General features: G+C 49.5%; 1 protein-coding gene across 3 annotated transcripts in view; it reads left to right on the top strand.

The window, feature by feature from the left end:
• The window catches only part of SCAPER (S-phase cyclin A associated protein in the ER), a 414,928-nt gene that overhangs the window by 354,793 nt on the left and 36,361 nt on the right, over positions 1-23,774 (top strand). For all 3 annotated transcript variants that reach the window (XM_075535309.1, XM_075535310.1, XM_075535311.1), the window contains 2 exons: positions 14,652-14,889; positions 20,448-20,597. In XM_075535309.1, coding sequence (XP_075391424.1) covers positions 14,652-14,889; positions 20,448-20,597 — 388 coding nt within the window. The remainder of the gene's footprint in view (positions 1-14,651; positions 14,890-20,447; positions 20,598-23,774) is intronic.

The following is a 23,774-nucleotide window of genomic DNA, read 5'->3' as shown; positions in this document are numbered from 1 at the left end:
TGCACGCTGGCCCTTTCGATCCACAGTTCTTGACTGCCCACAGGTCTGTGCCAGGCTTGATGGTAAAAGAGCCAGGAGTCAGGGAGCCTCCAGAAAATAGCTTGCTACTGCCTGGAAGTGGGGGAGGGCCTTGTGGAGCCTGGCTCCTTCTGATTGGCTAGCGAAGACTAGTTTTGAATCCTCAAGTATGTTTAGACAGAAAAGAAGTTTGTTGTTTCACGTGTTTGTATTCAATCTCCCTGCCCATACACTACACTAACAAAATGGGGTCTAGCCAAGATCCCTGGCAACCTGTGTCATAGAAAGATAAGAATGGTGTATAATTTAGTCCATTAATTATGTGGCTATAAATGAGTGCTTCTCAAGTGTTTCAGGGTGCTTGAAACCCATTTGTGTTCAAGCAAAGGTAAACTTGGACTCTGCCTGCCTGAACTGTTCATTCCTTCATTGAACAAATGTTTATGTTGCACTTGCTCCGTGCCCGTCCCTGTGCCAGGCGCGAGAGAAAGGAGCGATGACTCAGACATCGACTGTGTCCTTAAGGGCTCTGCAGGCTCCTACCGGGAAGGAGAGGCACACACAGTGTCCCTGGTCTGAGGCCGAGGGTGGTAAAAGAAGACTGTGATGGAAACACTCGGTGTGCTGCCTGACGCACGGTAAATGGGCGCTCGTTTCTGGCTGCTATGACGACGTTCACCATGGATGGCTTTCAAGGCGGAGAGCGCACACTTAGTCATAGAGATCAGCTGCTTCCAGGGGTTCGAAAGAGGAGTAGGGTGGAGCAGAGTGACGGAGCGGGCACAGCTGGCATGAGAGAAGAAGGAGAAGAAGAAGAAGAATCAGCAGCGTGCCCAGCTGGGTTTTGAAACAGGTGTGATGGTGGTCTTAGTGCCTCCCAGATTGCTAAAAGGGTCACTAAGATAATCGATGAGGGGAAAAAAAATGTTGTCACCTCTAGAGAATGATTTGCTGGGAACAGACAAATGACATGCTGAGGTTCATGTCGGCCTCAAAGGCATCCAGGGAGCCCTGGTGGTGTCGTGGGTGATGAGCTGGGCTGCTGACCACAAGACAGCAGTTCAATCCCACCAGCCACCGCAAGGGAGCAAGATGAGGCTTTTTGCTCTGGAAGATTGACAGCCTGGGAAACGTACGGCGGCCATTCTCCTCGTCCAGAGAGCTGCTGCGCGTCAGATGACTCAATGGGCATGAGTTCAATTTTGTCTATTTTATCACCAGGCATCATGATACAGAACCGATGGGCAAGGAGGAAGACAGTGGAAGGGGCCACTGGCAGTCCTCTGGGCAAGAGGGAAAAGGACATGCTGAAGGATTCTCTCACCCTTCCTTTGTGTGTGCAAGAATCCGAGCACCGTGCTCCACACCGCGCCCTCAGGTTGCTCTCCCTCCCTGGGACCCCAGACCTACTGTGCTGTCCATGCTCAGTCATCCCATCCAGTCTCTGGTGGCAGGGGGCTCTTGACTTCCTGGGCGAGATGCTTCTATCTCTGGGCAGTTTTGACGAGTAGAAAGTCTCCCCAAGATGTGTCTCCCTAATGCTCCTTACTCCTGCTTGCTTCTTGGCAACACGCAGCATAATCTAACTTCATGCTTCTCCCTGAAGTCCCCTAGCTCTAACTCTACTTCAGACTCTCCTCCTTCGCTTGTTCTACTCCCCATTCCAGTTCCTTACACCGTGACACAAACGGTACCAACGTTTAAAGGCGCACACAACCATCTGCTCATCTCTCCTAGTCTCTAGGTCAAGAGCTCTGTGAAGAACCAGTGAGGAGAGTTTGCCCTTATGCCACAGTGTCTAGAGCAGGGGTCCTCAAACTTTTTAAACAAGGGGCCAGTTCACTGTCCCTCAGACCCGTTGAAGGGCCGGACTATAGTTGAAAAAAAAAAACTATGAACAAATTTCTGTGCACACTGCACATATCTTAATTTGAAGTAAAAAGCAAATGGGGCAAAAACACCAGGTGGACCAGATAAATGTCCTCGGCCGCATGTGGCCCGCGGGCCGTGGTTTGAGGACGCCTGGTCTAGGGCCACTTGCATCTGTGGCCTTCTGAGCCCGTGACTGATACCGGCTGTCAGCTGGAGACCTTGCCAGATAGTCTGGCTGCGTGGGCTTCCGTGCAGCAGGCCCAAGAGCAAGCAGCCCAACGAGAAAACCAGGGGAGCCCTCTCTGGATCTGCTCATGACCTCGCCGCAGAGGTCGGGTCACTCCACAGAGGGCCCCGCTGCTCCGTCTTCATCAAAGCAGTCGCAGAGTGCCACCCACGCTCCGAGGGAGAAGGAGACTGTGCTGTGTCATTAGCACTGTCCTTGGACAAAAAGCTTGCTGGGATAGGAGACGGAGAGCGCAGTGAGTTTGTAGGACCAGGCACAGGGAACTAGGGGAAGTGGTATGTATTGAGTACCCTCTGGGCGCCAGGCCGCCAGAGGGTAACCGGCAGCGGCCCTGTGAATTCTGCCAACGGGAGAGGAGCAGCCTCGGGACCCATAGGAGGAGGGACTGTCCCTCCATGCAGATCTGGAGGATCTGAAGAGTGAGACGCACGCAAGGCCCTCTGGACACCCTGGCCTCCTAACGGCAGGACCATCCGAGCCGAGAGACCGCCCAGACGACTGACGTGGCAGCACGAAGGGACAGCTCAGATTGAGCTGTGGCCACTGTGTGCGAGGAGTGGGCCTGGGAGAAGAATGCGGGCAGCCCTCGGGCCCGCCAAGCCTAGGATCAGAAGCAGCCTTCACGGACTCACCGCCTGAGAGGGGCAGGGTATGGTGGAGGCCCGCCTTCAGTACAGCTGCAGACTTGCCGGGCCGAGGGCAGCGGAATCTGATGAGATCCACTTGCGGATGATGTTGAGGTGACAAAGATGCAGCTCAGCTTCAGGTCTCCCCCTCGTGTGACTCTGAGCAGGTTCCTTGGCTTCTCCACACCGATTTCCTCACCTCTAAGAGTGAATTGAATCATTCCTCCCTCACAGGGTTGGAGAGATCAGAAGCCAATGGTTGACTGACACTTATGTCGCCCTGATCACTTGCTAAAAATGCTGTTTCATATATTCTTTTTTATTATACTCTCCCTTGTTCCAAAAAAATTCGGAGGTGGCTCATAGAAGTATGTATGATTTTCTTAGTGAGGAAATTTGAATTAAAAAATAAGAGAAATCAGTCAATTATAAAGAAATGAAATCAAGAGACATACCAAAACAAGGATGAACCTTAAAAACGGTCTGCTGAATGAAAGCAACCACACACACACACACACACACACACTACTGTATGCTCTCATTGATATGGAACCCCTAGAACTGGAGATGGTTTAGAGGCCAAAGCTTATAGTTGTCGATGTTAGGTTCTGTCGATGTTGGTTCCCCCTCACTGTGACCAATGAACCACAGAAGGAAACAGTGCCCGGCCCTGCGTCCTCCTCGCCCAGTGTGTCCATCCACCTCCTTGAGGGCCTTTGCCTTTTTCAGTGCCCCTCCACTTGACCCAACATGATGTCCTTCTCCAGGAACTGGTCTCTCCTGGTAGTGTGTCCAAAGTACACGCGATGAAGTCTGGCCATCCTTGCTCTGAGGAGCAGTCTGACTTGACTTCTTCCAAGACAGTTTATTTGTTCGTGTGGCAGCCCTTGGGATTTGCAGTGGTCCTGGACGCACCATCGTTCCAATGCATCACTGCTTCTTCTACCCCCCTTATTCAGTGTTCGGCTCTCACATGCATAGGAGGTGGTGGAAAATACCAGAACTTGGTTCAAGCGTACCTCAGTCCTCAAATGACATTTATTCATGATTACCAAAGGTGAGTAGGGAGGGATTGGGAAGCTAGTACTCAAAGTGGCACTATTTAAGGATGATGAAAAACGTGGAAGCAGATGGTGGTGTTTGTTCATGATGGCCGTCACTGATTGTACATAGAAACATGGTCGAAATGGCAAGCGTGTTGCTCTATGTATGTACTTTACATAAGTAGGAATAGCGCTAACTCAAGCCAGAGGTGAATATGGTGAGGGCATTGTAAAACAACAACAGCATAAAACCTTCATGTTGAAATTCCCAAATTTGGACCAGGCCCTTATATTTATGTATACTTACTTATTTGTAAGTCGGTCAGATCTTGAACTTACTGGCTTTTACTCACGGCTCACAGTTGACCGTTCTTCCTCACTACATTTTTGCTCATAATTCTGCTCATCTGGCAAGGTTTTGAGGCGCAGAACCTTTAAACTCATCATTGACTTCTCTCTTGGAATGCTGCCCAACTCTGACCACTTCCGTCGAAAGGATACTAGCCTCAGAAATCTCTGAGTTGGGACCTACCACTTATACCTGTTTTGATTCTTATCCAACTTCTAGTTCACTAGTGCTCTTGTCCTGTGTGTGTGGTGTATGTCTTCAGTGTCACGGATTTCCCTAAGGAGCAATCCTCCGTGTCCTAGCCCCTCTCCCTTCAAGCACCCAGCACCAGACTGTAAATAAGAACTCAGGAAGTAGCTGGTTTGTGGCAGAGCCAGAAAATACTCGTGTGTACCACTGACATATGCCAGGACTGTTTCCTGGGCTTGTTCTGAATGCATGAAGAAGGGCTGCCCACGTCTCCTGTCCATCCTCTGCGGGGGGAAGGAGGCATCTGAGACCCTCCGTCCTTTGGCCTGCCTTGCAGTGATCAGTCCTCCCTCCCTTCTGAACATTTCTCGGCAAATCTTTACTCCTGTCTACTTATTGAGCACTTGCTGTGGGCCACACTCTTGTCAAGGTATTGGGGATCCATTGGCAAACAAGACATGTCATCTTAGGGACGTGTAATCTGATAGTCTATCAAAGGTTAAAAAAATGAATAGAAACAGAAATAAGCAAATGAGATCCCTGTAGACAATGATCTGTGATAAGATAAAGTAGTGCAGGGAGCATTAGCAGAGTGTCGAGATCAGGGCCTTCTGCAGATGGGGTGGTGATAGCGAAGCGAAGCCAAAATTCCAGGGGAAGTGTTCCAGCTGGGAAGAATGTCATTCCAGAAACAGTCTGTGGAATACTGGAATGTGGTGAGCAAGGAAGGAAGTCAGAGGAGTCAAAACCAGAGGAGGACAGAGAAATTCCAAGTGTGGGCAAGAAGGGGATCAGGAAGACCCGTTGTTTTGTTTTTGAACAGGAGAATGGGGTGTGTGTGTGTGTGTGTGTGTGTGTGTGTGTGTGTGTGTGTGTGTGTGTGTGTTCATCCGGCTAATGACTCACCCGCACTTGGCAACGCATCAGGGTCTCTGCAGAGCCACTTCTGCCCAACTGCCAGATCTTAAGGACAAGAGTAGCTCACAGGATCAGCTGCAGAAGTCAAGAGCCATGGCAGGGGCCCAGTGCCCTTGTGTCAACAGTGAAAGAATGTGGGCAGGAATGTGGACCTCAGCCTCCGCCTGCAGTGCCCCGGTCCAGGATCCTATCCTTGTGCCAATCCTGCCTGCATGTCTGTGCCTACTTTCCTCTGAGCTTACATGCAACTTTGAACAACCCCCCCCCACCAGGTATCTGAGCTGCTCCCTACCTGATGTTTTCACTGCTTAATACTTCACTGCAGCATTTTTTACACTTCTCTAACCAAATGTCTAGATATTATTTATGTATTTATTATTCTATTTATATTTGTTGCTATTATTATATATTGCTGTTATTATATTTTCATAGTTTATTATAATTACACGTCATCTTATTCACAGCAGTGTATATAATATTGTTCATATCTGTTGCTATTATTTATAATGCTTATACATATATTTTATTCCACCTTGAGTTTTCTCTTGTGCTCACATCTCCACTGAGTGATCCCATCCCTTTAAAGAGAGCTTCGCATTAGGTGTACATTAATTAAGCAAGTTCTAACATCCACTACCTACCTTACATATAGGGCCACATAAGAGTCAGGAGTAGGGGTGGGGGTTGGTATTGTATTCATATGTTTCTGTACAAATAAACCCCAAACAAAGCCCATTACTGTCTATTTGATTCTGCCTCATAGCACCACTATAGGATAAAGACTGCCCCTTAATATGTGTGAGACTATACCTCCTTATAGAAGGAGACAGCCTCCTCTTTCTCCCACAGAACAACTCAAGAGTTTGAACCATCAACCTTGTACCCAACACTTAGCTCACAGCTCCAGCAGGGCTCCTTCTGTATATGCATACATACTCAAAGCTCTCTGCCATCTAGTTGATTCCGACTTATAAGTGCAGGCAGGAAGGGATGCAGGTACTGATGGATTCACCTGTGAGTAATTGTGAACTGATTCCCTGGAGGGCCATCCTGCTGGGTATAAAATGAGCCCTCGGATAAGCAGGAGAGGGATCTCACTACCAGCCGGAGCCAGGAGCAGATCGTGTAACAGTAGGCTCACGCGTGCTATAACGTCCCCTATTAGACAGCATCTGGCCCCCAGCCCCATGGCCAACTGGGCTTGAGTGCCCTCTGCCCTCAACAGGACTGCTCCCTCGCCCTCTTTAAGCAGGGAGCAGCCGTGCCAGTTTTGGGTGTTCTGATGGTTAGAAAAGTGTCCCTGAGTTTCTCTCCCATCTGCTTCCTAGTACCTTCTTCGCTCCTGTGAGGCCGTAAAGACCAAGTAGACACATCTGCAGTGTGAGGAGCGCCTCGGGGCTCTCCATTCCTTCAAATGCCCCTCAGATGACTGTTTCCAGAAACTTTCACCACACAGCTTACCTCCCAGGCCACACTCGGATGCACCCCCGTCTTGGATGGAGTGCAACAGCCAGTGCTGGTCCCAGTACTTCCAGAGTAGCCGGGCAGTACCATGCAGCAGGGCTGGACCTTTGTTGCTGTGTGTGATGAACTCCTGTTAACTCATCAGCAGTTAAACAACACAGTCCTCATTTGAATGGCTAAGCAGCTAATTTGAAAAGTCTCTTCTCCACTTACTTTTGACAAGCTGACTCCAAGGTTCTTGCCACTCACCCTCCTCCTGTCCCGTCACCTGTTAGGTTGCTGTGTTTGGTGTCCTTGAGCCAGTTTCAGCTCATAGCGACAGAACGAAACGCCACCCAGCTCCTTCCTCAGAGGTCTTCCCGTGTCTGAGCGCATGGCTGCAGCCACTGTGCGACCCCATCGTGGGCAGGCCTTCCTCATCTTCACTGCCCTCTACTTTACCGAGCATGACGTCGTTACACGCTGGGCTGCTGACTGGAAGGTTGGCAGTTCCAGACCAGCCACTTCACATGAGAAAATAAGGCTTTCAATTCCTGGGAGCAGCTACAGTGCTGGGTGCCCACAAGGACAGACAGCTCTCTGCCCTGTAGCGTCACCACCAGTCAGAACTGACTGACAGGAATGGGTTGGAGTTCTCCCATCCTGTGCATGTGTGATCAGTTTTTATATTCTAAGAATAAGATCAGCCATTTCTGTATATTTCATTCTCCTTGTAGTCTTCTTGGTCTTTTTATTGATGATATTTCACTTTATCACATGGAAGTTGGAAAGTAATAGTAGATGGGTAGTGTAACGGTGTATTGCCTTCCTATTATTTGTGTGTTTTGGGTTTGGGGCTTTCTTTTTGGTTGGTTGGTTGTTTTGAACATTTTATTATGCTTTAGGTAAAAGTTTACATGGCAGATCAGTCATACAGTCATTACTTCATGCGCAGATTGTCCCCTGACATTGGTGTGATTCCTTCATGCTTATTTTTTAAGCCTTTTTAAAATTAAGTTCTTCCTGAATCAGTGTTCTCTTCCTTGAAGGTCACCACACTCACCTGGTTGTCCACCTACCCACCGGATGCCACATTTACATTTGTTTCCTTTTTTTCCCTCTCACCTCCCCAATTTCTAAACTTTGGAGTGCTTCAGGGTCCAGTCCTCAGACCGCTACCTATACTCGCTCGTTCACCATACAAGCTCCTGGCTTTCACTGCCATCCACGTGTGGGTGACGCCCAGCTCTCTGGAGTCCAGACCGTTCCTCTGAACGCTTACATAGTGTAATTAGTAAGCTCGGTGTCAAACACTGCTCTAAGCCGGGGGGACATTTTGTTGTTAAGATGATCCAGTTGGTCTCTGGCTCCTGGCAGCCCTGGTCTGTGCCTTCCCCGTGACTGATTGTGGACACGAGTGTGCACTTTGGGGAAATAAACCAGGTCTTCCTAGTCATTCTTTGTGGGGTGCTGGCAGCATATTAATCCCACCGAACAGAAGGGGCAAGAACTCTTACTCCCGGGAATCTCATCTTAACCTCTGGTTTATTTTCCCCTCTTACTGTCTAGTAAACATCTCAGGCTTCGCAGTAGGACCATTCCCTATTTATCTTTCTCTCCCACTCACATCCAGCCCCTCAGGAAGTCCCGTTGGTTTTCCATTTTGAATATTTTCAGACTCCAGCACACCGTCATCTCTCACGTGGATGACGAAGACAGCCTCCTAATTGGTCTCTCCACTGCAGCCAGGGCTCTTGGAAAGATTGTTCTCTCTGCCCGGCAGATACAGTGATCATTTTAAATCCTAAGTCAGATGCATCACGCATCTGCCCAGAACTCCCAGTGGCTCCCCTCTCATTCGCTTCAGTCTTTCAGTGGGCTCCATGGCCCTTCCTGAGCTTCTCCTGACCCCGTCTGTGGCTGTTCTGCAACTCACCCTGCTCTAGCCAGTAGCTGTCTTGGTTATTTTGGTAAAAATACAGATAATGTGGCATTTGCCAGTCCAACGTTTTTCATCTTGCGTCTTCAGTGAACCCAGTTACATCAGTGACCTTGTGCATTCCTCACCACTGTCCAGTGCCCGCTGACCTTCTCGCTGCTGCTTGAGTGTGTCAGGCATGTGCCCGACTCTTCGCGGGGTCCGTGCTGCTCCTCTGCCCGGAAGATGCTCCCAGCGATCCTCAAGGGGCTTGCTTCGTCACCTCCTGTAGAGTTCTGCTTACCTGACACCTTTCAAGGACTCTCCCTAACTACTCACTATGCAGTAATATCCCAGCCACATCCCCTGCTCTCCTAGAGCACCTTTGCACATCACACTATCACGCCAAGCCCAAACCCACGGCCGTGCAGAGCAGCTGTGTCGGGCAGCATCAAGCTGCCCCGTGGGGTTGCCAAGGCGATGGGTTGTTTTACAGGTTAGACTGGCACATCTCTCTCCCATGGAGCTTTCTCAAACCGGAGACTTTGGTTAGTGAGCAAGCACTTTAACCATTGCACTCCCAAGGATTCTATAACATGGGCGACACATATCTACATGTTAATCTATCTATCTTCCTACACTAAAACTTTATAGTCTCTCAAGTAGTATTTGTTGACCGAATGAATGAATGGACCCCCAGTCGTAGGCCAAGTAATGACCCTTTCCACAGATATCCTGACCCCCAGAACCTATGAATATGTTACCTTACATGGCAATAGGGATTTTGCATGTGCTAGTCCGTTAAAGCTGCTGAGACCGGGATAGTATCTTGGATTAGTTAAGTGGTCCAATGTGATCACAGCGTCCTTATAAATTAAGAGTGAGAGAGGAGAGTCTGGGAATTGAATATGCTATGCTGCTGACTTTGCAGAGGCAGGATCTGTGAGCCAAGAAACTTCCAGAAGCTGAAAAAGGCAAAGAAATAGATTCTCACCTGGAGCTCCTAGAAGGAAAACAGCTCAGCAGACACCTTGATCTTAGCCCCGTGAGAACTTTGATCTCTGTAAGACACTGGCTCATGGTTACGTTGGACAACAGCAATACACTCACATTCACCAATTAGACCAGCGGTTCTCAACCTGTGGGTTGAGACCCCTTTGGGGGTCAAATAACCCTTTCACAGAGATCGCCTGATTCATAACAGCAAAATTACAGTGATGAAGTAGCAGCAAAAATAACGTTATGGTTGGGGGGTCACCACCACATGAGGAACTGTATGAAAGGGTCGCGATCTTAGGAAGGTTGAGAACCCCTGAATTAGTTCTGGTCTTTGCTGACTCTCAGGGCAGGAATGCTCAGTGTTCTTGTAGCACACGTACACCGGCTTTTTGAAGAGAGCGTCCTGCTCCCTTACCCTCACTGCAGGTTGGCTGGCCCAGAATATGTCAGGAGGCAAGAGCCCAGAGCCAGAATCACCCTGAGAGCTACCTCTTCGTGAGCAGTGGAGCTTTCTTCCATGATTGGGAGAGCCCACGTGCTCCCATCCTCTCCCAACACTGTGGAGACCTGAGAGAGCATGATCTGGGCTCGGGGTCTTAGATGGGACCGTCACACAAGGTGCCTGAATGAAATCTGTGAAAACTCACTTCCATCAAACTGATTTCAACCCATACCAACCCTGTGGAAATGGGTGCAAAGCCATGGTTCACGGGGCCCTGAGAGTGTGCTAGAAAGTCACGAGCACGAAGGTGGCCAGAGGGATGTGACCAGGTCAGAAACCTGTGGGCTGGGGAGATGACCAGGCAGCAGCAAGTGGAGCAGGGGCTGCAGTGTCCGGAGTCATCATAGCTGCTTTGTCTCGGCAACAAACACCTGGTGCAGAGGACCCGGCGGTGCCACCGTGGATTGACAGCTCGGCTGTTAGCAGAAAGGTTGACTGTTTAAACCTACTCAGTGGCGCTGTGCAGAAAGGCCTGGTGCCCCACACCTAGCCCGCACGTAGCCATGAAAACCCAACTCAGCAGGTTTGCTCCGTCACGTGAAGTCACAGAGTCAAGAATTGGTTCAACAGCACATAAATAACAGGAAGGCCTGGTACAGAATTGGGTTTTAAAATATAATAAACGAGAAGCATGGTACTTGATTCATATCTGTGCAAATCACTTGTTTCCGGGGAGAGGGGAGGTTTGCCAGCAATGCTCTACTTGAAGCCAGCCACTGTGCAGGAATCATGGTGGTCCCAGGGAGCTTTTCCTAACTGAATGTAGTGTTTAATGAACAGACGGGAGCTCTATCATTCTAGAGACCAAGCAAAAGCACTTTAAAATCCGATCAAACTGAGATCTCAAAAGTCCAGTTTACAAAATTTCACATCTGATTTTTTCATATCTTCCCCTTTTTTATTTTTTTAAGAGAACCTTATATCCCGTGCCTGATATGAATAAGGCCTTTTACATCTTTATTATAAACATTTAGGTTTAAAGTGATTATAACTGACAGTTAAGACCAACAGGAGCCAGCGGCCTGTTCATGGACAAATTATCTATATTTCAGACTAAATCAAAAGTAAACATTCGCTGAAGTCCCTTCAGGTCTACATTAGTCCTGGGGAAGCCAGAAGCAGTAGGCGAAGCTCCCGCCTCCCCGGGCACCGTCCATGGTCACATTTCGACATGAACCGTCTTTTCCAAAACACAGCACGAGACTGGTTTTCAACCATGTCTGTATCTGAGATTTTCAATGCAAACTTATCTTTCCTAGTCAACATTTTTGTCTCATCAGAAGAATATTGGAAAAGTTCTAGGAATGTAAGTTGGGGAGTGGGGGACATTGGGTTATTTTCCCCTAAATGATGACAAGCTATGCAGAGGGGCAACTTACTCTGTTAAGTTTTATTCATTTATTTATTTTTTAGGATATACATTTTTTAAAATTTATGTGTTGCATTCTTTAGGTGCAGTAATGGCAGTGAGTTCGCCCGTCCACCTCCGCTCATTCATTTCCATTATGACTGGTCCTGAAGGGCTTAATCTTCCCATTGTTCTCATAAGGCAACTGAGGCCTGGAGAGAGCTGGTGAAACCCGCAGAGCCAGGCAGATTTGGTAGTGGCAAAGACAGGAGTTCCACCTAAGGTTTTTTGATTGCGTGGGTGATGGCAGTAACTTTGTCCAAGGGCTGGAACAACCAGGTCGACCAGAAATAGCCCCGCTCTTCTCGCAATGCCTCTGCCTGAGTCCAGTCTCGGGATTCGTTGGCCAATGCTAAACAAAGAACATGAGAAGTGTAATATAGTCTTGTATCTCCAGAGTCTCAGTTTTTGTCTCCAGGGATGCAATACAAGCAGAGGCTTAAGAAATAATCATTATTTGATCATGGCCACATCTGAACCTCCGCACAAACTTCTGCTACTGATGTCAACTGGCGCTTCCTTTCTTCCTTTGTAGCCCCAAGAGCGCTTAGGCCCTGCCTTGAGACTTGAGTAGAGATTAATGTGTCTGAGTTTATTATATAGATTCCACAAAGGACCCTGTGTTTGTTTAACACTGACGGCCTTTTAGAACCAATGACAAGCCAGAAGACATTTCTCCCTAAAGCTAATTCCTGGTAGGCGTTCAGAACCTGAGGGGATGAGTGACATCCTTGCTGGTGACAACAGCTTTACTGCTGTGTGATTTATGGTGCTGACCTCCCACTTAACTGCTTGGGCTGTTTTTAAACTGGTCGGGAGCCTCGTAGAATGCAGAGATTCAGGAATACAGCTTTCACATTTAAAAATCTTTGTAAGACTTTATCTTTCCACGTCTTTATCAAATGACAAGAAGGTGTGTGTCCCATGAGATGAGGCGACTAGCCCACTTGGACCCGTCAGGGAAGACTTGCAGGTTTCTGCAGTGCTCGGGGCAGGTGGCTACTGTAGCTCCAGACCGTGCATCTTCCCAGAGGAAAAAGAAGGGTTTCTTTCCAAGCATCTCAGCAAAAGCATCCCCCCATCTCGTTCGCTCTGGCTGCAGCATGGACCACCCTTGGACTCTGCTGAGCAGCCAGAGAAATCGGCTGTGCAGTCTGGGTGGCACATGCCACCCTTGAACCAGGGGAAATGAGGTGGCCCCACCAGAGGCACGCTGGCTCTGAGTGAGGAAGGGGTGGCTCCTTGGAGAGGAAAATCTGGACCGAAAAAAAGGATGAATGAACACTTGGCCACAAGAGAAATCATTGTCTATTGCAACTCCCTGCTCTTGGTTACAGGATGCCAATTTCAAGGTGAACCCAAGTTCAAGAATGAGGTAGATTTAGCAACTTGTTACTAACATTCCTGTAGATTTTAGGCATTAGCTTGCCACCTACATTTGCCTCTTCCTTTTCATTCATAGCGTTGCCTGGCACAGTGGCTAAGCGGACGCCAGGATGATTTGTATAAAGCAAATACAGCACTTGCTTTTACTTACTGGGAGTCTGCCCCCCCACCCCCACCCCACACACACACACAGTCGACCCTAACAATACTCTTTGATGATGGAGCTGTGCCTTTCAAGCAGAGCTTCCAACAGCCAGTTCTAATCAGTTCCGTCATGACCCATGCAGTGAAGTCACAGTAGACCCAGGTTTGTAAAATGTGGACATACCAGGACGGTAACCGGAGTGGGAAACATTACAGGTTGATGCTCTTGAACGGGAAACTCAGAAGGGCCTAGTGAGGGAGCCTGCCAAGAGTGTGGAGGGCCGCTGCGCTGCACCATCTTTGAGCCAGTCGCCATTGTTTCTGACTCTGCCAGGCACGAGATTTCGTTCTTCTGCAGTGCACATGCTGCCTTTATTTTCTGAGCATCAGAGTAGGTGTTGTAGCGATTGGTCAACCTGTAATATTTCTAATTTCGGTTATTATTCTGGATCACCTACCTTTTACCAGTTGTATCGGTTCCATTTTCCCTAGGTGGGCAATGACTGAAGTGGGAAGAACCACTTCAAAGCCCTCCTTCCAGACAGTTAGGGTCTCCCTCCTGCTGGCTGCCTCCTATGAGGCGGTTCCCTTGGCGGCTCCAGAACGGAAGCGCTGGTCATTTTAGTCTGTGAGTCCGAAGAGCTCTTGTGGCCCCATCCATTTCTTCCAGACCTAGAACTAGGCAAAGATGGGTTATGTCTTAACAGAAATACGTGTAGATGATTTTAGCAAACAAAAAGGTTTCCTCTCACAGTTTAGGAGGCTGGAAGTCTCCATTCCAGGCAGAGACTAGGGAAAGGCTGCCCCCTCTCTTCTGGGGGAAGGTCCTTGTCGCCTTTTAGCATCTGTGGAACCAGCGTTCTTTGGAGAGCACCGTGTGTCTTAGCATCATCTTCCCCTGAGTCTAAGAGGTTCTCAGCACAGGGACACTGGGTCCAATGACTATACTTTGCTCCTGGCTCTTCTTTCTTGTTGGTAATAGCTCCCCCTACCCCCGCCCCATTCACTTCGCTCACCTTTTGTCTCTTATAAAATAAAAGGAAACGTAGGCCACACCCCAGGAAAACGCCCCTAAAGTCAGATCAGAGTTGTGACCTGAATAAGATGTTGCATTGCATCCTAATGCCCTTCCAACTGATTGGCCCATCACCTCAGAGCACGTCATCTGATTGGCCGATCACCTGAGAGCACATCATCGGGGAAAGGTGATTGCGTCATTACATAACCGCCAAACCTCTGAGTATCGTGGCCCAGCCAAGTTGACAGCCATGTTGGAAGGACTCACTTGAACCCATGACAGGCTACTTGGGCCGCAGAGGGCAAGGAAGGAGACGGCAGCCTCCGTGCTGGCTGCAGCTGCTCAGTTGCCCCTGCAGCAGCAGCCTGGTCTCCCAGAGGGAAGGAAGGACCAGCCACAGTGCCCTCGTGGGGGCAGGGCTGCACCTCTCCTTTGAGGCTTCTTATTACCTTACTACACAACTCAGATGGTTTGCTTTTAACGGTCTGCTTGCCTTGTTCCATTTGACCTATGAAAGCGTTAACATCCTTTAAGTAGATTTCTCTGAAAGAGCTGAATGTGTCTTTGTCAGGTCCCACAGCATATTCGACAATAATCGCCAGGATCCCACGGGGCTGACAGCTGCTCTTCAGGCCACAGACCTGGCCGGAGTTCTGCACATGCTCTACTGTGTCCTCTTTCACGGCACCATCTCGGACCCCAGTATGGCCAGTCCCAAGGAGAGCTATGCCCAGAACACCGTTGAAGTGGCCCTTCAGAGTTTACGTTTCTTCAACAGCTTCGCCCCTCTGGATCTGCCCGCTTTTCAGGTACCGAGCCTTGCTTTTTCCTGGGATTAACCAACCACCAGTTAATATTATAAAGTAGCAGTGATGTGAGATTCTTCGCCTGGATAGGGTCCTGTGGATAGTCTATAGTCATGCCATTTTTCAGTTTAATAGTACCAGATAGAATGATAGTATCTACTATTTCCTATACTTCTGCTTTCTGCTCGGCACTGTATTTCCCATCCGTTCTCCTAACTACCCTACACAATATTGTTGTACCCATTTAATAGATGGATACATTGGAAGATAAGTAATTTACACAAGACTGCACGGTGACTGAGCCAGAACTGGTACCCGGGATCTTCTGACCTCACGGACTGTATTCATTTCAGGCTATTTATAAATCGCCTGTCTCAGAGTCTTTAGATAAAGGCATTATCATCCCATCAACTTTTAAATATTAGGGCAAGTAATGGTTTCTTATATAAACAAAACCAAAATTGGATAAATTGTTTTGATTGATACGGCTTTCACTGGAAGATTTAAGTGACTTGTGGCGAGTGTAAAGTGCGTGTGTGATTAGAAGTGTAAACCCCTATAAATTAAGTTTTTATAGCTCAAGAGAGAAATTTTTCTTTTTGTTAAAACACCCGACTTTGAGCCGAGAAAAAAAGTTGTGTTTTTTTTTTTATGTAAGTAATTTAATTTTCAAAAACACTGAACCTCTGGAACAGAGCAAGCCCCAAGGAGGACACTTTCTCATTCCGTTTATTAACTGTCAAGTGATTTCATTTAAAAAAGGAGCAGACTTGGCAGATGATGAACCCATAATTTGGATGAACTGCTGTGCTCTCAGTGAAACGTTCTAAGAGGTGCGAACGTATGAACATGGTGGTCGGTGCCCATTCCCAGATGGAAGAAACGCTCCTGTTCTATAGCTGGTGACACATGTGCCGTTCTCCCACTGATGACTTCCTGTCATGCTGGCCACCAAAGGCAATCAGGGAACAAGCTGTAGCACTGGCTCCACCGCCAGTGAACTTGGTCAAGTTAGTTTATTTCGCACAAGAGCAGGAATCCCTTTCTCGGAGTTCATGCTTTTTGTGGTTTCCAGCACCGTGGAAAGAGCCAGGGATGGTAAGTACCCAACTTCGAGAGTCCTAAGAGTTTCCAGCGACAGCCACGGCAAGAGATACCTCTTCCATAAAATGCCAAATGACCCTTGTCTGTGGTTTGAATGCACATCTGTGTTTCATGAAGGCCCAAACCATGACATTTGGTCTAGAAAAGGTCTGGACACCAGAGAGGAGCCTCCATTACCTGTCCCCAGAATGTCCTACCCATCAACCAAGTCCACGTAGGATGATTTCCTCTGTGAAAAAGCAACTATTCTCACCCTGTAGCTCTGTGGCCAGGGTTGATGCTGCTGCAGGGTATTACTCCACAGAATGAAGACACATCTGCATCGTCGCCATCCCGCCAGTCACGCTGAGTATCACGGAGCCCAGTCCCCACTCGCCCCCGCAGCCTCACTCACAGAGGAGCAACAGAACCTCCAAGCAGCACTGCTCCCTCACGGCCTTTGTGCAAAATGGCCAATAGCAGTAGAAAAATCAAAAACTCGTCTTCTTGAGCCCTTCGTGGCCAATCCAGGCCAAACACCAGGATTTCTCCTCTGCCAAACTCAGCCTGCACTGGGTCCCCTCCTGGAGAAGCTTTTGCCAGAAACCACACCCCATGTGACTTGGGGGGGTTCAAATGAACACACCCTGCTTGGTCCCTGGTGCCTTGTTTCTCTCTCCTCTGCCCACAGACCCCTCTGTACTTCTCGGCTCTTTCTTCCTGTCCTCTCCTGCTCATGTATGTCTCTGTTCAGCTTCTCCTGCTTGCCGTCCCCATTTTTCATCTTCGACTCAGCCATGGTCTCCAGGCACTCTATGCCCCTTAACTGGAGCGGGGCCGGGAGAGCCTCCAGGAGGCCGCCTGCCTCCTCTCCCATTCCTCTGACACGGCATACGACCAGCTGCCTGCCTGCAGGGCCCACCTCTTAACACATGATAATCTCCGACTCTCTGAATCTGCAGGACCCAAACCTCCACAGTGTCAGTGTCAGAACCGCCAGTGATTTACTGAGAGTTATTGTTCCAGTTATCTTGATGCGTTAAAACATAAGACCCAAACACCCATACAGAGTATGTCAACATAGCAGTCATCTGCTTATGAGCAGGGTTTCTGTGTGTTCACACTCCAGCCAGAGCTCATCGCGGGGATGACGGCTTGTCTACTCCACAACAAGAGGGCCTCAGCTGAGGGACTGGGTTGCAGGGGTAGAAGCGGGGCTGGCTAACAGCTGGGAGCTGGCATCATCTGGAGGCTCCTTGACGCTCATGTCTGATGCCTGAGCTGGGATGACCGTAAGGCCAGCTCATCTGAGACTGTGAAGGCAGCTACACACAACTTTTCCAAGTGTGTTGGACTTCTCAGAGAATCATGATACCCAAGTTCTGAATAGAAGCTTCCAGAAACCAAGTGTTTTGAGAAAAGCAGACAGAAACTGCATGTCTTTTTTTGACCTAAACCCAGAAGGCACATACTCTCATATCTACCACATAAATATCTCCTGGGTCAACCAGTCAGAATCCTTCCCAGATTCAAAGGGAGGAGACTTCAGGCCCATGTTTCAGTGGGAAGACTGTCAGAGATTGGTAGTGGCCTTTTGCATTGAATCCTTACACTCTGTTCAGCAAGCCTACGTGACATGCCTCCTGGCCCCACGGACATCATGGGTGGAGAACTCTGCACATTGTAGGCAGACATCTGCGCCAGTGTGCAAGGCCTGTGTAAACAACATACTCATGGGTTTGCATCATATAACAGCATTGGGTGAGCTTGGTAGGAAAGTACTATTTCTATGGAGCGGTATGGCCAGAGACCAAACAGCCCATTGCATTGGGTCATTCTGCTGCACCAGAGCTCTGTAAAGTGTTGAAAAGCAAGACTGTCACTCAGGACTACGGTGCTCTTGACCCAAGCCCTGGTATCTTCAATGGTCTCATAATGCATGTTCAAGTGTAGCCTTGAGCTTTAAGAGCCCCCAAATAAAATGATTTTTTAAAAGCATGTTTGAACGGTAACATAGAAAACTGATTTGCTCTGTAAATCTGCATCCAATTCTCAATGTAAAAAGGCTTATTAAAAATGTATCTCCCCCCCCCCAAAAAAAGTTGGGCATTGAATAAGAAAGACTGAAGAACAACTGGTGCGTTTGAGCTCTAGTGCTGGCGAAGAGGACTGAAGTACCGTGGCCTGCCGAAAGCGCAGACCGATCTGTTTGGAAGGAGTGCAGCCAGACTCGGACTCATCATACTGTGGACCGGTCACCAGGCTGACCCAGCCCTTGAAAAGAACATCATGCTTGGTAAAGTAGAAGGGCAGCGAGAAAGAGGAAGAACCCAAGGAGATGGATTGACACAGTGGCTGCAGCGACGGGCACAGCCGCGGGCAAATTTGGCTCTGCTCTCTTGACCTTACGGCTCCTTACAAGATCGCCAGCATGCCCGCACAACTAGCCTTCCGGTTCCTCCAGACCACTGGCATGTCCAAAGGGGGATTTGCGGGGCTCAGTTTGCAGAGGGCAGGAGAGATTTTAGGTGCCCCTCTCAGGAAGAACGTGTCCATGTGGGCCTGGGTCTGAGCTCACACAAATCTGGAGGGAACTGCGTGGGAGGCTTAAAGGGACTGACGAAGAAAACTGAAGTGAACGGAGTGACTGAGCCTCCTGAAGAGTTAGACCCGGCCATGTAAATGAAGCGCGCAGCCGCCCGGACCCTCCTGGCCGCACATCTCTCTCCGAGTCCTGGGTCTCGAGGCAGCAAACGGGACTGGCCGCCACTTCACGTGATGTGACGACCTTAGACAAGTCAATGACCCCTTAAGACTCAGTGTCCCCGTCTGTAAAGCAGAGGTTATAATCGCCTGCCTTCCCAAACTGGCTGAGGATAAAATGAGACGACCTAGAGACCCTGGACGGGAAACACGGGAAGCACCCAGGAGTGTTTGTTGACTCAGCTCCTGGAGATGAAAAATGGCCCAGCCCATCTCGAAGAAGTCGAGGCAAGAAGTCAGCAGCCTTTCCAGCATCCTCCACCCTTCTTTGAAGTCACAGCCTGTGTGCTGCTCCTGGTGGGAGAAGCCCACAGACAGTAGCAGTCGGGGACAAAAGGTTATCCACTAGGCTTATTTTCTTAGCTGGTTCCATTTCATTGTATGCTAATAAGGCTGCTGTGGACATATCTCCCACCCCACCCCCTTCAGCAGAGAAGTCTGCTCAACCGTGGATTCATGTGCGCACAGATGGCCTCGGGGTCAGGGAGACTGTAGATTGCCTCCACTTTGACAGTTTTTACAATTGAAGGTGGTCACAAGAAACAAATCAATGCACTGACTTGGCAATTAATTCTGGCTAAAAAGGAAATATAGTTTCCTTGAAAAATTGGTTTAATTTTTATATTCAAACTTACATGCCCCTTGCCCTGCTCTTATCAGTGAAGGTTAAACAGAGGGCACTGGGTCACAGCAGGCTGGACGCAGCTAATTAAATAAAGGCTGAGCTGAGAAGGTGTCACTGCTGATTTAAAGGAGCAAGACCCTCTGGAAGTCTCTTTGGGGCGGAAAACAACAAAATAATTTTCAGTCTTTTTTTTTTTGCCTTTGTCTTGAGGCTTGTGCCTCAGAATGAACCTCTTAGCTTTTGCTCGCATTCTGCTTCGGCAATGCTCATGGACCCATTGAGACGTCCAAGCTGCCGGGGATCTGGCCTGGTTCAAGCCCGCCAGGACCTGAAATCCAAGGATGACTTGGAAAGGCTGCCTTTTCCCACAGGCCAGCCGCCGCGCTTCATTCCAGCGCGGGCTGCGAGTGTGCTCTGTGGGCTCCGCCTCTCCCCTTTGCCCTCCTGTCGCTCTGTCTGCTTGACATGTTTATTAAATAGAAGCGTCAGGCTGCGCAGACAGACTCAGACTCTCCCCGGCCCCTTGCCTGCCTGTCTGGATGGATGGAGACAGGATCCCAGAAGCCTGGCCACTAAGGGGGTCTCATGGGCTCTGGGGGCTCCGGGAGATCTTTTTACCCTCTCGGGAGCCTTGAGTGTCTAGCACTGTACTTGGATAATAACTAGTTGTTACTTACATTTCTTCTCCATCTGAAGAGAGCTACCATTTAGATAGGTGTTTTCATCCCTGTGTACCAAAAATCTTTTTTTTTCCCCTTCTCCTTCTCAAGGAAAAACAATGCAGGGGAAGTTAGCTAGACTCACAGATAATGTCTTAACCTTCGTGGTACAGGCGTTGGATGGGCTGCGCTCCCTTTTTTGTCCCTTCTCTAGGGTGTGGGTGGGGGGGGTGACACAGGGTGGGCAGACACCTGGACCATGATCATGGGCCCCAGCAAGTAGCCCCAGCCTGGGCTGCGAAGCACAGTGCTCCAGGACTGTCGTCCGCTTTGCCGGCGTGGTGACAGAGGGCGCACAGGACCCAGTCTCGGTGGTGGCTTGCTGCCCCGGCCTCCCTGGCCAGGGGTCCTAACTTGTTTGTCTGTGTCAGTCTATCATAGGCGCAGAGGGCTTGTCACTTGCGTTCCGCCACATCGCCAGCTCCCTGCTGGGTCACTGCAGCCAAGTCTCTTGTGAAAGCCTGCTCCATGAGGTCATCGTCTGTGTGGGCTACTTCACTGTCAACCACCCAGATAACCAGGTAAGAGGCCCCAGAAAGTCCCCGGGCTGCCCCCCTCCCCATCTCTGAGAGTGTGAGGTGGAGTGAGAAAAGGCAGGCTCGCCTGCTGGAACCCATCTGGCCTGCGCGAGGCCCCTCCGCAGGCTCCAGGGCTGTCTCTCTGGCTGCTTCTCTCCCGAGAGATTTGATCAGAATGAGATTAGAACGAGCGCCTCCTCTTTGAACGTAGGAAATACTTGTATTGAAAATAGGATACGTTCAGTGAAATAGCTTTCTGTTTAAAGGAAGCATCGGTTCCCTTACTACTTAGCCTTGGCCTCTATTTTGTTTATTTATTTACTTTGCTCCAGCTTGGGTCACTTGGCAGGTAACACTGGAGTCTGGTGCTTTGTGAGACGGGACGTCCTCTGAGCTAGAAGCTTCTGCTTGGGTGCTTAGAGGCTGCCAGATGGTGTTAGGGAGAGGCTGAGGGCATGGATGTGGGCCTCTCCCCCTGGAATCACCCAGAGCAGGTTTGCTTTTACGGTTTGGATTCTTTGGTTTTTGAGAAGGCTCTCATTTGGAGATAGAGTGTCGCTGCTTTAGGGAGTGCACGTGTCCGTGGTACAGACGGTGTAGAAAACAGAGCAGATCTTTCTCTCTCGCTTGGAAACCATACTCGGGGCCTAAGCGCCTCCCGGTTAGCATCCTGGATCGCATGGGTTACAGCTGAGAAGATCGGCCTCAGAACATCGCCGTCAGCTCCGCCCAAAGCCTGCTAGTTTTCATTGCAAACCAGTGTCTAGCAAGCATGCTTGCTAAGCTTGTCAGCCTGCAGCAAACTCGTCCAGGGCAGGAGGAGGGCAGAGGGAAGCTGTGGCGCCAAGGCCAAGAACCAGGTGAAAAGCGACACACACCTGGGATTGCCTGCCTGCTGAGGGGAGAGCAGAGCACACGAAGTCAGACAGACCCAGAAACTTAGCACAGCCGCCTGGGTTCGAAGAGATATAAGCACTGGGTTTTCTCTCCCAGGTGGTCGCCAATCCCTCTCATCCTGACTCTGAGTGAGCATGGAAGCAAAAGGTGGGTTTAGAAGGCTTCTCAGTAGGCACTTCAGCTTAGACAGACTCCAGGGTTCAAGCAATACAGGCCCCTTACCAGAGGACGTGTCAGACCTGGGAAAGGCCCTCTCTCACACACCGTGGTGCCAAGAGGGTGACCCCTCTCACCTGCGGCACAGGAGCAGCCATGTAGCAGCCCACCCTTGCCAACACCTCCCCAGGGCGGTGCTCTGGCCTGCCTGTGGACAGGCGGGCGCAGAAGGTGGGTGGTTCTTAGGCGCTGCTCCGGGGAGGAAATTCGAGGGAACTTGTCCTGGTGAGCTTCTTGTCTTCCTGTGCATTCCATTCCACCTGTTAGAGTTACAAAACCGCATCTGATTTTAAAAGTTTGTTTTCTCTGCCCCCTCCTCCCCAGCAAAAGAACAGATTGTTTTCCTGACCACGAAAGTAATCGCTGAAACAGAAAGACAGTAGTCTTCGCTCTCCTTTTTTTTCTTAATCCTTTTTGAACATTGATTGTGAAAGTTTACAGATTGGTTTTCTGTTCAACAGCTGATGCACATTTTGTTTCATGAAATTAGTTGTAATCCCCTCAGCAGAACAGCACTCTTCCCCCTTCCTCCCTGGCTCCCCCATCCCCATGGGTCATTTTCTGCCCCTTCCCGCCTCTGGAACTGTGGCTTGGGGCAGATGCTGCCCTCTGGCTTCCTGAGATGGCATGTTCTGAGGCATGTTCCTCCCTTTCTTGTTGCCTATGGCTGGCTGAAAGATGGTCTTCAGGGAGAGTTCAGTTCAGGCTTGAAGGGCATCTCAGGGCCATACCCTGGGGGCTCCACCAGCCTCTCTTAGAGCAGTAAGTGGTCTTATTTAACAATTTTGAATTTCTGCTCTGCAATTTTCTCCCACTCTGTCCACGACCTGCTACTCAGAACAGATACTGTGTAGGTGAAATGTACCTGGGAACTTGGCCACGGCAGCCAGGCACTCTGGTTTTTCTGTTCTCAGGGTCGTGGAAGCTGTGGTCCATGTGAGCCATTGGCCCTTTGGAGTGATGGGTCCTTGGACCTTTGGTTGTCTTTACCCTTGGCGCCAGGCATGGAGAGACCAGTGGTTGCATCTTAGATGGCTGCTCACAAGCTTTGGGGACCCCACTCACTACTCGCCAGAGTTGGAGATAGAGCACTGTCTGGATGGGTTATGTTTTGCCAGTTGACCGAGATGCCCCCTGGGACTGTGGTCCTAAACCCCAAGCCCAGTGACTCGTTGCTTGGTTATGGCTAAGACGTTTTCATCACATTGACCCCGTACATGTGGGTCTCCTTGAAGCACAAATACATATGTGGAGATATATATATATACACACACACGCACAAGGGTGCCGTGCCATTTGCCCCGCCCCCCACCTGTTCCGTTGGCGTGTCTCCCTATGTCTACACTAAGAGAGCACTGTCTGTGAGGACTGCCATCGCAGAGGGGGTCGTGGGTGTTATGGCGTTCTCCGTTGTTGTCCTGGACTCGTGTGCACCTTCAGGTGTCTTCCTTTGCCTTCCTTGGTGACGTTGCGCTGGACTCCCCCTTGGTGCGTCGCCCTTCCCTTCACCCTAGGGAGTGGGCGTCTGCTCTGTGCGGAGCGGCTTTCTCTCCCTGTCCCTCTCGTCAGAGGGGGTCTGTTTCCTTGTATAAGCCTTTAGAGGAGTTTTTATACTTGAGGCCCCACAGTACATGCCCTCTGTGATGGGTTTCACGCAGCACAGTGACCTCCAGGCCCACCATGTGACGAGATGTTTCACAGATTCCTTGTTAGTCTATTTTCCCCAACAGTTTTATTGGCACACAGTTTACATAACATGCAATTCAGTAGTTCAGTCATATCCAGGAGAATTGTACAATCATTACCACATCAATTTTAGAACACTCCCCCACCCCATGGTTAAATCACCTTTAAAATGAGTTGTGTAATCACATCCGTTCTAGTTCTCCCTACCCCCTCTGCCTTCATTTTTTATTCCTGAAATCCCCCACCCTCCCTATCACCCACCCCCACCGCTGCATCCCCTATCAACCCTCGTATCAGGTAGTGTCGCTGTGCATCCACTCCTCCTGTGCTTCACAAGCTGGGAAACCCAACAGAAACAATAGAAAACAAAATCGAAAAAGG

The sequence above is a fragment of the Tenrec ecaudatus genome, chromosome 17 (assembly GCF_050624435.1).
Source record: "Tenrec ecaudatus isolate mTenEca1 chromosome 17, mTenEca1.hap1, whole genome shotgun sequence".
In the NCBI taxonomy this organism is placed as follows: Eukaryota; Metazoa; Chordata; class Mammalia; order Afrosoricida; family Tenrecidae; genus Tenrec; species Tenrec ecaudatus.
The sequence above is the reverse complement of the archived record's forward strand: the minus strand, read 5'-3'. Positions and strand labels throughout refer to the sequence as shown.